At 36.9% G+C, this 14138-nt stretch overlaps 2 protein-coding genes across 4 annotated transcripts; both read right to left on the bottom strand.

Moving 5' to 3' along the window:
- Nucleotides 1–535: 535 nt before the first annotated feature.
- LOC127812423 (FRIGIDA-like protein 4a) lies at nucleotides 536–8394 on the bottom strand. Its single transcript, XM_052352787.1, has 3 exons — nucleotides 7430–8394; nucleotides 1761–1936; nucleotides 536–1332 (listed from the first exon to the last, which is right to left on the bottom strand). The coding sequence occupies exons 1-3, from the start codon at nucleotides 8283–8285 to the stop codon at nucleotides 751–753; spliced, it is 1614 nt and encodes a 537-aa protein (XP_052208747.1). The 5' UTR covers nucleotides 8286–8394; the 3' UTR covers nucleotides 536–750.
- Nucleotides 8395–9415: 1021 nt separating this feature from the next.
- Nucleotides 9416–14018, bottom strand: LOC127812425 (54S ribosomal protein L24, mitochondrial). Of its 3 annotated transcripts, none has more exons than XM_052352790.1 (3): nucleotides 13716–14018; nucleotides 12809–13082; nucleotides 9416–10062 (listed from the first exon to the last, which is right to left on the bottom strand). In XM_052352790.1, exons 2-3 carry the CDS (start codon nucleotides 13006–13008, stop codon nucleotides 9621–9623), a joined length of 642 nt encoding a protein of 213 aa, XP_052208750.1. In that variant the 5' UTR covers nucleotides 13009–13082; nucleotides 13716–14018; the 3' UTR covers nucleotides 9416–9620. The 3 variants fall into 3 exon arrangements, with proteins under 3 accessions (XP_052208750.1, XP_052208752.1, XP_052208753.1); XM_052352792.1 differs by lacking the exon at nucleotides 13716–14018 and adding an exon at nucleotides 13259–13408; XM_052352793.1 differs by lacking the exon at nucleotides 13716–14018 and adding an exon at nucleotides 13259–13378 and having other exon boundaries at nucleotides 12809–13155.
- Between the last annotated feature and the right edge of the window lie 120 nt (nucleotides 14019–14138).

Genomic DNA, 14138 nt, shown 5'->3' with positions numbered 1-14138 from the left:
GAACTCTTCAAAATTTAAAAAAACAAAAAAGTGTGATTTCACAATTTTTATTTTGTTTTTGTTCTTTCCCCTCTTCACCTATCATTGTTGGCAACCCAATATGGTTAAAAAGTCACTGACAATTACTTGGAAGTCGACACTCATTGACTCCAAAAACTCTTTTTGAGAGTCACTAAACTCTTTGAGAAGTATTATAAAAGTCTCCAGTCATTGGATGCCAGAGGGGTGGGAGAGAGAATAAAAAAATAAAAATCAAATATGAAATTTAAAATAAAGCAAAATTGTGAAACATCATGTTGAGTTTTCACTTGCTGAAGTGAACGAAAACTGAACACAAAATATTGAAAGTAAAAACTGAAAGTTGTATCTCACCGCGCCTAAGGGTTGGGTCTACATCCTAAAGTAGAACATCCTCTGATCAAACAATGAAGAGCACACATTCCCGTTTCCCTTCATATTTCAGTTGGTGACACTTCTCTTCTACTTTAGATATTAGTATCATTACCAACAAAACATCTATCACAAGAAAACAAGATCGGGTAAAAATTTTTGTCTATACTTTAGAAACGAGAATCTAAGCATTTTACAGAAATAAACATCTAAATGCTAGGAGAGGGGGATCGCCTGTCAAAACATGGTAACTTGTGAATTCTACAAAACAGAAACATAGATAGCAGTTGTATCATTCATTGTTTTCAAATCCTTAAAAGTAATGAACAGGCGAATGCGAGGATCCTGATCCAGAGGTACCTACTGGGTGTATGATGAGTATCCAGCTCCAGCTGCACCGCCATAGTCGTATGTGCCATAGTTCGTCTGCGTTGCATATGATCCCGGTCCTCCGTATGATCCAGCAACCCTGGCCCCAGTGGCTCCATAGTCCTGGGAAGGAACGGGATACTGTTGAGGAATTGCAGCAGGGGCTTGAGCATGAGCTCCGGCATAGCCGGGTGCATATGAGGCGGTGGCAGGACCCTCGTACATGCCATGAGCTGCATAGTTGTATGGTGCGGAAAACCTGATGGCTGCCGCCTGGTGTGATGGGGGAGGGTTCCCGCTGCGGAAAGAAGGCGAGGAATTAGAAAATCTTCCTGCTTTGGGTGGCCGGAAAGATAGAGGACCACTCCCCCTGCCACCGCCTCCATGGGCCCGCTTGGAGCCCTTGCTTGTGGATGCTGCGCTCTTTTTCTTGTCTGCTTTAGCCTTCTCCATCTGTGCAACTCGCTTCTTTAGGCTCTCAATGGAGAAAGGGAACTCTGATTCAAGTTTATGGTCTTCCACACATTTTATGATAGCTTTGGTGGTGTTCAATTCTGTGTTGTTGGCCTCTTCCTGAAAATCAGAGAACAACACGAAATCAAGTTTATATCGGTTCTGTATGAAATTCAAATAGAGGAACATTTTGAATGGAAGTGCCAATGCTGTGCCAATGCTATTCATGTGGCTGATGACAATTCAGACACGAAACTGCTGGGGGATTTAAACAGTCTATGCCAATTAAGTGTTCCACCACGCATAGGAATTCCTTTCTCGAACTTACAGCACTGTCTCATAATATTCTATACATATAGAATGCATCAAGCAAAGAGCCTTCTGTCATTTTCTATGAAGGAGGGGGGGTGTGTGGACGCTGTGTGAAGGAAAAAAGTTTTGGTTCATCTGGAAAAAGGGACGTTCATAGTAAAGGTCCAAAATTTCAATGATTGATACACTGGACCAATAGCTTCAATTAAGAAATACAATAGTTTGCTTCCACTCACCACTGCAGCCGAACTGTAGTTTCCTTTCTTTGATATGTTACTGGCATTTTTTCTGCAGTTTCTGAGACACGCCTTCAGTAGTGAAACCGGAGGAAACTGCTCTTTTAAGCCAGACTCATGAACAAAATATACTGCCTCAATCTCCTTTCCAGTCTTCACCAATTCATCAATTATATCTGAGCAACAATGCTGACAAATTTCATCAGACTATTCAAACGAATCAAATTCATTTTCAATTCTGTGCCACCAAATGAAGGGGGTTCAAAGAAACTAGTCTGTTAATTGAAGGCCGATTCCACCAGTTCCTTTCGGTTTTATGCATACTAGCAACAAGTAACAACGTATGAGAATATGTGACTGGGCACATATAAAATTAAACCATGAAAAGATATCTCAACTTAAAGGTTTGTTATGGCTCACCAAGGTGATGCAAATAATAAAGCAATAAATTGAATAAACCCAACATGAAGGCTAAGCCTGAGCTGTTTATATCACGAGCTAAGCTCAAGCAAGCTCTGTTGCTGCTAATATGAGTTTCAGCTCCAGTAACCTGATTATTTTTGTTGAACAAGACCACTGATCAAGCTGAGTTCAAGTGAATGACAACTAAGCCTAACCAGTGATGGGGCTCAACAAAACCATCATCAATCATAAACAAGAATAGCTGAACAAAATTGGTTAACATGCCCAACTAAGGTTACTCTACAGCCCCAAATGAACTTAACATGGAAAGGAGCACTGCAGCAAGTTTACAATCTCCTGAATGGACATAGTTCTACTTATTAGCTAATAAATTCTAACACATTTACTTAGCATATGGAGGTGGTGTAATATGCACACAACTTCAAGCACATCAGAAAAACCATATCAATATCCATAGGCACATTGCCTGTCCATGCTTAAGATATTCACTTGTATAATCTATAAAAAAAATTGTTGAGAGAGAATAAAAAAGTGTTCCTATTAACCCAAGCTTCAGGATTATACTACAGATGGTTAATGACTGCCAAGCTGATGGCACTCCCTTCAAATTTAAACAATTTCTGAATAATAACAATCACAAGACTTAATCCCACCAGGTGGGGGTTGGCTATGTGAATTCTAGACCTCCAACCTGAAAAGTTTATGCTAGGTTGCACGGAAAAGAAAATGAGAATCGGATGCAATACGAAACAAAAATGAGGAAACGGTAATTTCCAAAAAAGTACGAAACTGAAACGTGGGGAAACAAGTAAATTAAAATATATATATATAGGGGCCTTTTTTGTAAATATAATTTTTAATATAGAAAATTATAAAAAAATAGTTATTCAATAAAAAAATAAACATAAATTCCATAATGCATTCAAACAAACATAAACACAAATTTTATCATCTATGAACTGACTTACTAATTAAAAACAAACAATACATTTAAAAAAAAGAAATAATTAAACATAATACAAACAATAAATTTAAAAATTTCCTTACTTTTAAAAACAAACAGCAGCTTTAAAATAGGTTAGAGATGAGACTTTTTCCATCTCTAACCTCTTTGTGGACAAAAACGCGAATCGAAGACGCGTTTATGATATTTTCCTAATATTAAGAAACGGGCTTGAATGTTTCCGAAATTGCATATACGACCCAAAAACTTTTTTTGGGTGTTTTTGGCATTTCAGAAACGGGAACGCCAAAACTGCGCCCCTGAGATGTTTCCATGCATCATAGAGTTTATGCATATTCAAAATAAATTTGTTTGTTGGGTCCTAAATCAAGTGCAAAGTGAATGGATGTGGGACAACAGCAGGGTCGTCCAGAAAGTGGTGGAATCAATTGGGAGTAAATGAACTAATGGTCTTGCTCAAGCATTTCAATATTGGTAATAACAATAGAGTTGGCCGAATATTAGATGTAGGCTTGCAATGCCACAAACAATCAGACAACAGCTAGCCAAGAAGTGAAACGGTCATTAAGCAGTGTGACATGTGGTTGATCCCTGATTATAAAGAAACCCTTTGTGGTTTTAAGTAATGATGGCTGTGGTGAAGGTAGTTGTGCATTTCAATGCACAACAGATGCCATGTACTGGTAAGGGAAGAGGCAGCAGGCATGATTTTTTTCCTTCACACAAAGGATATCTCTAGTGCACAAGGCTCTCCGCTTTGCAAGGGAAGGGGTAGAATCATTTTTGTATGCAATCATCTACTTGTTTTTCTTCTTGAAAAGATGGCATTTCCACAACTCAAATTCTTGCTTGGTGTTATTGTATAACTTACAAAATTCTTGCAAATATACATGCTTTGTTGTTTCCCCCAACTACTCAAGAATCGCATGTATTTAGTCCACCTTTATGCATGCAAATACAGACAAAGGATTCAAATATAAAATCAGAACACGAGAGAGAGAGAGAGAGAGAGAGAGAGAGAGAGAGAGAAGTTGATTGATTGGCATCTCTATCCCAAGATCCAAGCCAATCTTGAGCCTCTTTTTGGCCATTACATGTGACCCCCAAAAGAAAGGTGAGATTATATTCTTTTTCCATTGTGATTTCACAAAAGCACATAATTTGATTATGGCTTAAAACACACAATCTCTTCCCTGGCCTATGACAGAGTGATCTATAACAGATTTGGTAAAAAGATGGATAAAGAAAGATATACGAATCTTGTGTGGTATTCAAAAAAGAAAAAACACAACCCCCTATGGTAAAAAGATTAGGGTCAAATTTATGCATGAAAAGCCATTAAATTTAACTTATTCCATTGACGTTGCACTTGCTGAAAACCATGAAAGGTTATATGCTAAAACCATCATGCTTAGTGTTCTTTCCAGTTTTTATGATAAAAAATTAGGTAAAATTTGTAGTCAAATTTTCTTCAGATTCGAACTATTAACCCATTTACATACTTGTTTTAATAAATGTTCAAATAAGTCTTATGCCTATATCCCCAATTATGAATTTTCATACTTGTTTTAATTGGGGGAATTCTAAATGGGGTTAATTGGGGACCCATTTACATCCCTCCCTAAATGTGTATAGATCATATTTACTTACTGGACAAAGTATCAATTTTGTTATTGGTATGGTGCATTACCAATACTGGTATTGGAGCATTCGTTTTGGATATATGATTAAATGAATTTATAATACGATCATTAAGAAACAAATTAATAATACATTAATGAGATGGTTGGAGGTCTAGAATTCATGTAGTCGCCCCTGTCTAGAGGGATTAAGACTTGGGATTGTAATTGTAATTGTTCTTGTTGTTGCACCTAAAAAATTGTCGCTTAGTTTACTTAAACTTTTGTATTTAAGTAGTAAATTTTGTGTGAAAGATATAAACAAAGGGTGGTTAATAATTCAAAAAGTGAGAAAAAAATACCTTCTCTACCTTAAAAAAATAGGCATCTTTCTCAATTTTCGTTTGCATACCCAACGATAGTAATTTTTCCTTATAAGTACGGAAAAATCAACACTATGTGGTAAACAAAATTTTAAAATACCTTGAACGCTTTAGAAAGAAAATTCATCCTAATAATGGAAGAAAGCTAATACTAGCTCAAACAATTAAAACATTGCAAGCAAATGCAAATGGCACAATATGGAAGAAAATGGTCATCCAAAAAAAAAATGTGTGCAAGGATTTTTATCAATGAGATGATTAAGAATAAACAATATCTTACCATTTTTGCTCCTCATAATTGAGGAACGATTTCAATCTAGAATTTTGATATTCCTACATGCTTCATTTTAGAGAATGTTTGCCTATTTGGGAGTGGAACAACCACACAAACCATCGTAGTAGGGGAGTATCAAATTTGACATAGATGCTTTGGTCATAAGTAAGACACAACTACTAAAGAATTTCAAATAATGTTGGTCACATCTATTTAGTTTCAAAATTTTACCATGAGTCACAATAAAAAAAAGGGGCACCCGTAGTGCACAAGGCTCCTCACTTTGTGAAGGTGGAGGGAGGGTCATTTTTTTACACAATCTTACACTTTGCAAAGAGGTTGTTTACAGAACTTGAACCATGACTTTCTAGTCATAAATGGGCGACGTTACTATTGCTATCGTGACTCATCCTTATAAGTAAGCCTTACAAGAACACATCAGCCTTAATCATACTATGTGGGATCAGTTCCATGAATTATATCTCACTAATCTTATTATATGTTGTCTTATCGTGTATAAACCTAAGAATCTTTCAGCAAGTTTTTCTTGGTCTTCCTTTTCCTCTTTTAGTAAATACTTGTTTCATTCCATCAATGGCATCTAGTTGTCTTCTTCTCATATGACCAAACCATGTGCATATTGTGTCTCACACATCTTTCTTCAATAGGAGTCACTTTGACCTTAGAATATTCTTATTCTAATTTTATCTAACCTTAAAATAATCTTATTATAATTTTATCTTTCCTAAATTTCACCCAAACTCCCTATGGTTTACTTTTGGCATTTAAGGTTCTTCATAGACATCCATTCCATTACCAACACTGTTAAAAAAGTACAGGAATTTCTCTTTGCAACTCTGTCTCCCTAAAACAACACTCGACAAGTCTCTTTCCAGGAATCCAACCTTCATGGATATATCTATATCTATATATATACATATATATATATATCTACAAATTCGACCTCAATACACACTCACAGCACTTTCTCCTCTCAAAGCACATATGCATCGATTTCCTCAACAAAAGGTGAACCTGATGCACGAACCTACCTCATGGTGTGCATGTCTATATATATCTTTTCCCATTTTTGTGTCAGGTCATTAATATAAATATTCATGATCTTTTGACTTTGCTTCACTAACTGCCTTCTTTGTTTATTTTTTTAGCTAAATTATAAGTCCTTAGATTTTCTTTCATTTATGTTAAGTCTTGTAGCAAGTTCTTTTTAATTTTTTTGTTTGTTTAATATTCTACCTATTCATTCCACTAAAGAGACTCTCCTTGAATTGGGACTTCCCCTTTGACTCTGCAAGAACCATTTTCACTGTATTTCAAATAGCAATAGTTAATTCAATCCACATTTGCTTAACCCCTAATTTAAATTTATGATTCTAAACTAACTTCTCAACTTGCACTCGCCTATGAAATGCAAAAACTGTTATAAATTTAAAACTACATCTATGTACCAATGTAGCAACCCCTTAGATCATTATCTACACCTGAGCAACACAACATATTGTTAAGAGGGTCACTCCCAAACTATTTGCTCCTTATCTAGAATTCATGTAATTTGATCTAACGATTTTTACACTGGCTACTGGCTACTGGCTACCTAACACAACCCCACCCCTTCTAATTGCAATAATGAGTTCAATCTAACAACTAACGCAATGTCAAAACACTTGGTTTCTAAATATAAATTCAAATATTGTATATTATTTTAATGGCAGTCAATATTTTACTTTTGCTTCTTGGATAAAGATGACAAGTCAGAAACCAAATTTAAGTATTTTCCATTCCAATTAAATATCACATGTGAATTACGTATAACTTACAGCATCTAGATATTGTACCTATTGTAGAGGAACAGAAGATGCCTATATTTATGAGACCTTCAAAACAATAGAAATATAAAGTTCATATCCAACAATGACACTGCAATATTAGTATCAACTCTCGCTTTAAAATGCACAAATGCGATGAGGTTTTAGAAAGAGTCAAACCTTTGATTTTATCCCCAAAACCCAAAGCCACGGCAATCTTTGCCATATCCCTCCTTGTCGCAAAATCGACCACCAACTTCCTCAGATACTCTTCCTCCATCTTCTCCTTCAACCCAAACCCAACCACCATTTGCAGAAACATTGTCACCTCCCCTGCCCCAGCTCCAGCCGCACCGCTCTCTGCACTTTGCAACAGTCCCTTCCACTTCTCCATAACACCAGCCGCCCTCTCCCTCACGCTGGTCGCCACAGTGCCACTGGATTCACCCAACGGCACCACTACCTGAATCAACAACCCACAAGCCCACCGCCTGTCCGCCATCCCAGCCTTCGCCTCCACCTTCAACCCCACAAACTCCTCCAGCGCGTCCAGCACCAGCCTCATTGCGTCCACCGCCTCCTCCACCGCTGACGCAATCTCCCCCCGCAGCGCCGACGACTCCTTCCTCTTCGACAACATAAACCTCACCAGCCCCTTGGCGTCCATCCTCCGGCAGTAAATTCTCAAGACCTCCGACAAACTCCTCTCTCCTCCTCCGCTGGCTTCCCCTTCAATTTCAGAAATCGCCGCCTTCCGTTGCTCCTCGATGCGAGCGGCGGCGGCCGATTCCCGCTCAGGAATGGCCTTGTCGCGACTCTCCAGCGACTCCAGAGTTTCCTTGGTCTGCGCATCGAAGGCTTCAATTTGCGACTCAAGGGCTTGCGATTTCTCAGAGAGAGACTGTTCTAACGACGAGAAATGGTCAGTTAGGGTTTTGTAGAGCTGAGTCATGGTTGTGAGGAGGGATTTTCGAGACTCGAGCTCCATGAAGAAGTTGTTGAATCGGTCGGAATTAGTTACGACGTCCGTCGCCATCGCCGCTCCGTTCGTTCCTCGAGAAGGCACTGCTCTGAGAGAGTTGAGAAATGAGGGCGAGCGAACTGGAACGCAAAGCCAAAGCAAGCGTTTGAGAGAGCGGTAAGCTCCGCTAACAGAAGGCGGTGAAAGGTGAGAAATTCTGCTAAAAAATAAAAAGAAAAACAAATTTATATTATTATTATTATTATTATTAACATTTATATATTTAAGAGTTACAAAATTAAATTAAAATTTATAAAAATCAATCGCACGTAGACGTAGTGAAGCGAAATAGATATTCTCGTGTTGTAATATAAATATTATATTATATTTGGGTGATATTTTATTTTTAAAATTTTTACAATAAAATTATCACGAGTTAACTAGTTATTTTTATTTTTATTTTTTTATAAATTATATTATTTTACATAAGAGTTACTTATTATCTTTATTCTCTCTGTTACAATGATAAAATTTAATTTAATGATATTTTTTGGGTGGGCCCGTGGATTAGAGCTAAGAAGGTCAGTTTAATCTAAACAAATTATTTGTTTGTAAAGATATATGTTTAATAAAATACTCTAAATGTGCCTCCCTTTAAATTTAATGGAGTTAATTATACATTCATTGTATGTTATTAGTTATGAATTAAGCTTGAAAATTTAACAAATTTTAGTAAAAAAATTAAACCAACTTATTTACACATTGATAAAAAAAAAGAATTATATGAATGAAGATAAGAAAGATAAAAACAATGAGCTAACCCCTCCACACGTTAAAAACAATAAACAATTTAAAGAATAAAACAATAAATATTATTAACCTTTCATTCAACTATGAATTGAAATAATATGAAGAATGAAAAGATTGGTGGGGTCCATTTTCTTGCAAAAAGAGGGACGCATTACGCCTCCGTGGGCATAACCTAGCGGTTGAGCTGGTACATGAGTTAGAATCTAAGGAGCCCTTGGACTTGTAGCCACTATATAGCTGATTGGAGTCCCGTGCTCGAGTCACATCGCTAGATTTCATGATTAACTCCTCCTACAGAAATTTTGAGACTCAACTGCAAGAAAGCCTTTAAGGTGAGAGATTTCACCTTCGAACCTAAGAGGGACGCATTGCATGCTATTCTCCATAATTTCAAATGCATAGAAACACAGCTTCAACCTATATATAATGTGTGGCTGAAAGAGAATGACTGGCCAGCAGCAGTGACAAACTAGAACGGCAAAAGATAAACCCAAAATCCAACATTATGACATCATTCTTCACAATGCTGGGAGAGGAAACAGGCAGCAAGACTTTGAAGAGAAACAAAACTCGACAGCCAAAAAGATTGGAAGGGAGGATCTAAGAGTTAGCAACCAGCTGCTCGGGATCATTTCCATGCGACTCCTCTGCTTTGCTTTCAACATCTGTTCTTCCTCTTTCGATCTGCTCTGGTTTGCCCGACCATCCATACATCTGTCTTCTCGCCTCCCTACGAGCTCCCCTTTCAGCTAGTTTCATTTCTTTAAAGCCCTCTTCGAACTTGGCTTCATCCTCGGGAGAAAAGAAAACTACCTCCATCTCCCCGAGCTCCTCGTACATTTTCTCAATTTTGGCCTTCCATAAGAGGCCCAGCTCTGTGTCCATCTTGTGGTATGGCGTCTTCAGCAAGTACTCGTCAATCCCACCTGCCTTGTCTATGCAACGGAGGGCATGGGTTGTTACCTTTACACGAATGTGCCGATCTATGATGTAACTGAAGAGCCGCTTCTCCTGCACATTGGGTTTCCACGTCCTCCTTGTCCTATTTCCACAATTGGGCATTAGTATAATCCATTCATTTTCCGGTCACTTTCTGAATAATAGAAGAACTAATATGTAAAGATAAGTTCAGTGAAATATCAAGATAAGAATCTATGTATTTTTCAAGTTGTTTTCCCAGACACAAGCAGGGTAAACTTATTTTGCAAACCTATACAATTTTTGAAGTACAAGTTTATTATTCAGATTCAAATCGGGAAAAAACATGTTTATTCAAGTATTTTCACCTAACACGGCCTGTACAAGGCCTTAGAGCAAAACTCATGTTATTCAATACTTAACTCCCAAACCTTGGCATTTAGGACGCATGTCTGCAAATACAAGTCTATTTTTACCAAATCCATGTCATTTTAAACTTAATCCCAAACCCATTCTATCTTAAAAGGCATGCTTTTGAAGAATGTCTGTAGGCCTAAAACCCTCAAGCGAACTGTGCCATTTTAAATTTAGTAGATTAATTCTTTAGAAATCAATACATATTTCTTTCACTGGCTGTATTTCCAAAACACAAATTCCAAATTTTTAGGAGATATCGGGAACATATACATATATGACTTCAAAAATACTGCGGATGGCAACCAAGGAGAGTGCTAAAAATTCAGATTAGAAAAGAAACAAGCTAGAGAGAGAGAGAGAGAGCTGAACTAAAGAAGACAACTCTCACCACCAAACCCAAGCTGGGGCACTTTGTCTCCAACACTACAATTTAAATCAGCTAGCAGAAGATTGGAAACAAACCAAAGTTTTGCAACCCAAAAAGCAATCTAATCTAATGAATTATAAAAGTAGGACATGGCAAGTATATAACAAAATTTCAATATAAGAAAGAAACGTGAGATAAACAAGTAGGGTTCAACAGCTAATTTAGGATTTCTATCTGTCAAGTTATAAGACACAAAAGCATCCTCTTTTCTGTCCATGACCAAATTTCTAGTTTTTCCTGTCAACTTCTTCAATGAAATTGGGTTTTCCATATATGTTCTCAATGTTTGTGGAAATCCTCTTCTAAAATCACGTTTGTGAAACATGACATCATCATCTCATCATCACTAGGTGGTTGCCTACATGATTTAGAACAAAAATGAGTTCAGAAAATAAGTTTAGGGTTTTTAGAATAAAATCAGAGAATTCTCAGCCTCCAAAAGTTAACCTGTCATATAAGTCTTACCAAAATATCAAGTGAATAAACAACTTTTCATCCAAAAATATTGCACAGTCTCCAAGAACGTGGAAAGGCTAACATGTAAAAAAAAAAAAAAATAGAGGATAAATTTTACACAGATAATTGGATTTGGCAGCTTACGATGCTTAGTTGCACCTCCTTGGTAAGTTAGGTTCATCACCAACTAGTACCCAGAGGCTTCATCCTTTTGTTTTTTATTTTTATTTTTATGAGAAATATCAATTGAGTGTATCTCATCTCAATATCATTTAAAAGAGAAAGACATGGTAAACATCAATCATCGACGCACACAGGTGTTAGGAATCCATTCTGTAAATTCAGTTTTTCCAAAGTATATTTCCTCAATCTTAATCCTACTAAGGAATTCAGAAAGCGTCTTTCTTATGGACAAAAAGTTTTAAGGAAGAATATTAAGCAACATCATCTATGAATACATCAACATGAATTGAGATGCTTAGAATAATATGACAAGCGCACAATAGGGATTTTGAACCAACATGCTCACTAACTTGTTCCAGTCACGAACTTGTATCTATCAATTGGCTCGCCATGCATCCATATTATCAATGCTAGCACAAGAACACACTGTGCACATGAACATTCAACATTTTTCTGCAAGAAAAAGTCTTCCACAAAAAAAAAAAAAAAAGTGCTTGTTTGCCCTTATTACACTGTATTGCATTTGATCTGCTAATTGAATTTTTATGTGTATCGGACTCATTCGTTGTTATTATAAAATTTTCAGATTCTCAGTTGATTTTAGAGTCATTGCCTCATCACCTCTACAGCATAGGACCTGACTTGACTACACTTGGTAGGCTCCATCTTCCGATTATATGCTTAATTTATTTTCCTTGATTCTTAGAGGTCTGCTCAGTGAACTACAGTTAGGTTGTATGTCATTTTAATTTGTAATTGTATTAGTTTTAAAATTGTCAAAATTGAATTGCATATATACAAATTGACAGGCATATAAATTCATGACAGAGAAGAGCCAGTAGCAACAGTAGTTAAGAAAGGGCAAGAGATTTCAAAGACTTTTGTTCCACCAATAAATGCTCTCCCATTAATCTAAAATCAAAGGGAGTTCTCTAATAATTTAGGGTTTTACAGATTCAGTCACTTTCTGCACTGTAAAACCCAAAAGCAAATATGAGAATCAGAAAATAGCACCTTATGTTTGGGTATAACAGGTACGTGCTTCAATAGTTTAACAGAGGTAACAAAGAACTTCAATGTTGATGCCAAATTCTCTAATCAATGTCCTCTAAACTACCCTTCACTCCAGGCATTACACCTTCTTCTCCCTTCGTAAGGAACTTATATATGAATATTAAAATATTTGTATATGTTGATGGCTATGTTATATAGATGCAGAATTCTCCCAGGCTTAAAAAAACCAGCAAAATTTCTCCAAATAACTACAGAAACCTTCGTAATTGCAGACTCGGTGCATACGAACATATGTGCACAGAGAGAGAGAGTAGAACAATATATATATATATATATATAGAGAGAGAGAGAGAGAGAGAGAGAGAGTACGGACTTGTTGCCACCATCTTCACTGACGCGGTTGCCGAACTGGATGTGGCGACCCGCGAAGAGTCCGCGGTGAGCTCTTCCCATCACCACCTTGCTGTCAGGCACGGATCTCCTTAATGATTCTTTGACCCCAGGAGCCAAGTTCTTCTCTCCTCCTATCTTCTTCATTATCTTCTTCATCATTTCCTTGGACCTGAAAGCCATTCTGCCTCCTCCTAATTGTTGTTCAATTTTAGGGTCTTTGGAAGGATATGGCCTGCTCTGATTCGAAGAGGTTCCTGTGAAGTTTGAGTCTTTATGTGAATGCGAATCCAAGTGAAAAATACCCCTAGATTGAAAGGGAATTGCTGTCTATTTTACAGGAAAACGGAAATAGAAAATAGATCAGATAAGAGAGTACTCCAAATCCTAAAATACTTAAAAAGTACTTTTAATATCAAAGAGACAACTTTACTTTAGAGGCTGTTAGCTAGATCAAGGGCCTAAGCCGATCAACAGGTTGAGAACTGATCGGCGTGCCAATCCGTCGACAGTTACTTAGACCTGTTGACCATTTTGGTTGCAGATGATCGGTTGACTGAAATTGTCCCCCGTTCCTATTTCTGTAAATTGCATATCGGCTAAAAAAAATAATATTTAAAAAAAAAAACAAAAACGCAGCAAAATTACATAAATAAAAAATATATAATTTTTAATATAAAAATAATTATTTAATCTAAAAACAAATATAAATTTTATAATGCATTGGAACAGATATAAACATAAATTCTATAAGTATTATATATATATTTACATAAGATTATATAATAAGTATATATACATACACGATGCATTCATGTAACAGAGATCAATACATACATGTCATATATATACATACATAATAATACAATAAAACTGAAATAAACACATACAGGGAGAAGCCGGATGGTTGACGCCGGTTGCTGATCGAAGAGCCAACTCAGCCAAGAGTTTGTGTTTGTGAATCGACGTTGGCATCAAGTAATCGGAGTTGTGAATCGAATCGCGTTGCACGGAAATGGCAGCACCGAGAACTGAAACGTCGATTCGTGTTCGTGAATCGATAGCGGCTCAGCCCATTTTGTATTTTTGAATCGACAGCAGCACCCAACAATCGGAGTTGTGAATCGACGGCAACGCCGAGCACCAAGCAACCGGGCGGCAAGGGAAAACGATGATAAAGGGATGATGACAGAGAGACTAGGGCAGCATATCAAACCTCGTGGGTGCATTATTTTCAACTTATTCCAAAATGGCCCAAAACGTTTATGAAATTGCAAAAAAGGGCTGAACAATTTTTTTTTTTTTTTGGGCCG

This window comes from Diospyros lotus, chromosome 11, assembly GCF_014633365.1.
Source record: "Diospyros lotus cultivar Yz01 chromosome 11, ASM1463336v1, whole genome shotgun sequence".
Classification (NCBI taxonomy): Eukaryota; Viridiplantae; Streptophyta; class Magnoliopsida; order Ericales; family Ebenaceae; genus Diospyros; species Diospyros lotus.
The sequence above is the reverse complement of the archived record's forward strand: the minus strand, read 5'-3'. Positions and strand labels throughout refer to the sequence as shown.

What these genes read in the sequence shown, in the direction of transcription:
- LOC127812425 (XM_052352790.1), bottom strand. Translation starts at nt 13,008, where the DNA reads ATGGCTTTCAGGTCCAAGGAAATGATGAAGAAGATAATGAAGAAGATA. An exon ending in AGTGAAGATGGTGGCAACAA is followed by an intron (nt 10,063 to 12,808) that starts GTCCGTACTCTC and finishes TTGTGGAAATAG; the next exon opens with GACAAGGAGGACGTGGAAAC.
- LOC127812423 (XM_052352787.1), bottom strand. Translation starts at nt 8,285, where the DNA reads ATGGCGACGGACGTCGTAACTAATTCCGACCGATTCAACAACTTCTTC. An exon ending in TTTTGGGGATAAAATCAAAG is followed by an intron (nt 1,937 to 7,429) that starts GTTTGACTCTTT and finishes ATTGTTGCTCAG; the next exon opens with ATATAATTGATGAATTGGTG. An exon ending in ACTACAGTTCGGCTGCAGTG is followed by an intron (nt 1,333 to 1,760) that starts GTGAGTGGAAGC and finishes TCTGATTTTCAG; the next exon opens with GAAGAGGCCAACAACACAGA.